The following is a 1,629-nucleotide window of genomic DNA, read 5'->3' as shown; positions in this document are numbered from 1 at the left end:
ATAAGTTACGAGCCACCAATGAGAACCATCAGGCTCAGTGCCTGAAGAAGGAGCCAGCATTTCGGCCGGCTGATGCCAGTGCCCACAGGGTAGCCTGGCCGCTGGGGAAGTGGGTCCGGCAGACCAGTCCTCCCAAAAAGAAGCTTCAAGTTCTCAGTTTTGCTCTCCCCTTTTTCTTCCAGGGGCCTACGGAGGCCTGTCAGACCGCCCCTCAGCATCCATCTCCCCCAGTTCTGCCTCCATCGCTGCCTCCCATTTTGACTCAATGGAACTGCTTCCCCCAGAGTTGCCCCCCCGGATCCCTATTGAAGAGGGTCCCCCAGCAGGGACCGTTCATCCCCTCGCAGCCCCTTACCCACCCCTGGACACTCCGGAAACAGCCACAGGTACCAGAGGTGTGAGTGTGTGTCTGCTTCCAGGCCTGGTGCCCAGCTGCCTGAAACTCTTGTCTTGGGATCCTCAGGGGTCCGACCTGGGGGGCTTGGGAGTGACCTGTGAGGGAAGAGCGAGGCTTCTCTTTGGGTCGGGATGGCTTCCCTGACACCCGGTCTCCTTCCCTCTTTCCTGAAGGGTCCTTACTGTTCCAAGGCGAGCCAGAGGGAGGCGAGGGGGACCAGCCCCTCTCAGGGTATCCTTGGTTCCATGGGATGCTTTCTCGACTCAAGGCCGCCCAGCTAGTGCTGGCTGGAGGCACTGGCTCCCACGGGGTTTTCCTGGTACGTCAGAGTGAGACGAGGCGGGGTGAATATGTCCTCACTTTCAACTTCCAGGGCAAGGCCAAGGTGAGTGCCTGAGGAGGAGGCTCCATTGCAGGCAGCGGGCCTGCGGGTCTAGTCGGGGAATGCTGCCATCGGGGGAGGAGGGTTCTATGACTGGTAGGGCTCAGGCTCCCGTTTTATCCCACTCGTCCCACCCTCAGCACCTGCGTCTCTCGCTGAATGAGGAAGGTCAGTGCCGGGTCCAGCACCTGTGGTTCCAGTCCATCTTTGATATGCTCGAGCATTTCCGGATGCACCCCATCCCCCTGGAGTCTGGAGGCTCCAGTGACGTTGTCCTTGTCAGCTATGTCGTGTCCTCCCAGCGACAGCAGGGTGAGCAGAGCAGGTCTGCAGGGGAGGAGGTGCCCGTGCACCCAAGAAGTGAGGAGGTGTGTGTGCCAGCGAGACGGGGTGGGGGGCCCGAGGAGGAGAGCGGGGGCAGAGGAGATGCCTGTGTGTTGGGTCTCTCGGGGAAAAGGAGCCCATGGGGACGTAGGAAGGCAGCAGGCTCCATGCTGGAGCTGGGAGGAAGTGGAGAGCTGGGTTTCGCGCATTCCCATTCCATTGGCCCGTCTGTTCCATCGTCTGTCTGTCTCCTAGACGCGTCCTCCCTGGCCTTGTCTCTGCCCTCCATCACAGCCTTGCCTTGGGCCTGCCCTTCTTGGGGGTGCTCGGTCTGATCCCCCTCCCTCCTCCCTTGATGTCTGATGTCCCTGTCTGATCTCTCCCTTTTCCCCACCCCCAATGTCCCATCTGTCCCCACGTTGCCCCTCCCCTACCCCCCCAGGCCGGGAGCAGGCCGGGAGCCATGCAGGGGTGTGCGAGGGAGATCGATGCTACCCCGATGCCTCCTCCACCCTCATGCCCTTCG

The 1,629-nt window shown here is 61.6% G+C and overlaps 1 protein-coding gene across 6 annotated transcripts in view; it reads left to right on the top strand.

Annotated features, from left to right (window-relative positions):
- Positions 1-1,629, top strand: part of SH2B1 (SH2B adaptor protein 1) — a 17,110-nt gene that overhangs the window by 14,530 nt on the left and 951 nt on the right. For 4 of the 6 annotated variants that reach the window (XM_010837254.1, XM_010837255.1, XM_010837252.1 and 1 more), the window contains 3 exons: positions 183-386; positions 571-782; positions 920-1,539. In XM_010837254.1, the coding sequence (XP_010835556.1) occupies positions 183-386; positions 571-782; positions 920-1,438 (935 nt within the window). In that variant the 3' untranslated portion in view covers positions 1,439-1,539. Of the gene's footprint in view, positions 1-182; positions 387-570; positions 783-919; positions 1,540-1,629 lie in introns of those variants that run through there. The other 2 variants (XM_010837256.1, XM_010837257.1) reach the window with 2 other exon arrangements.

Source organism: Bison bison, unplaced genomic scaffold, assembly GCF_000754665.1.
Source record: "Bison bison bison isolate TAMUID 2011002044 unplaced genomic scaffold, Bison_UMD1.0 scf7180017864072, whole genome shotgun sequence".
In the NCBI taxonomy this organism is placed as follows: Eukaryota; Metazoa; Chordata; class Mammalia; order Artiodactyla; family Bovidae; genus Bison; species Bison bison.
Note: the sequence above shows the minus strand (reverse complement) of the source record. Positions and strands in the feature narration are given on the sequence as shown.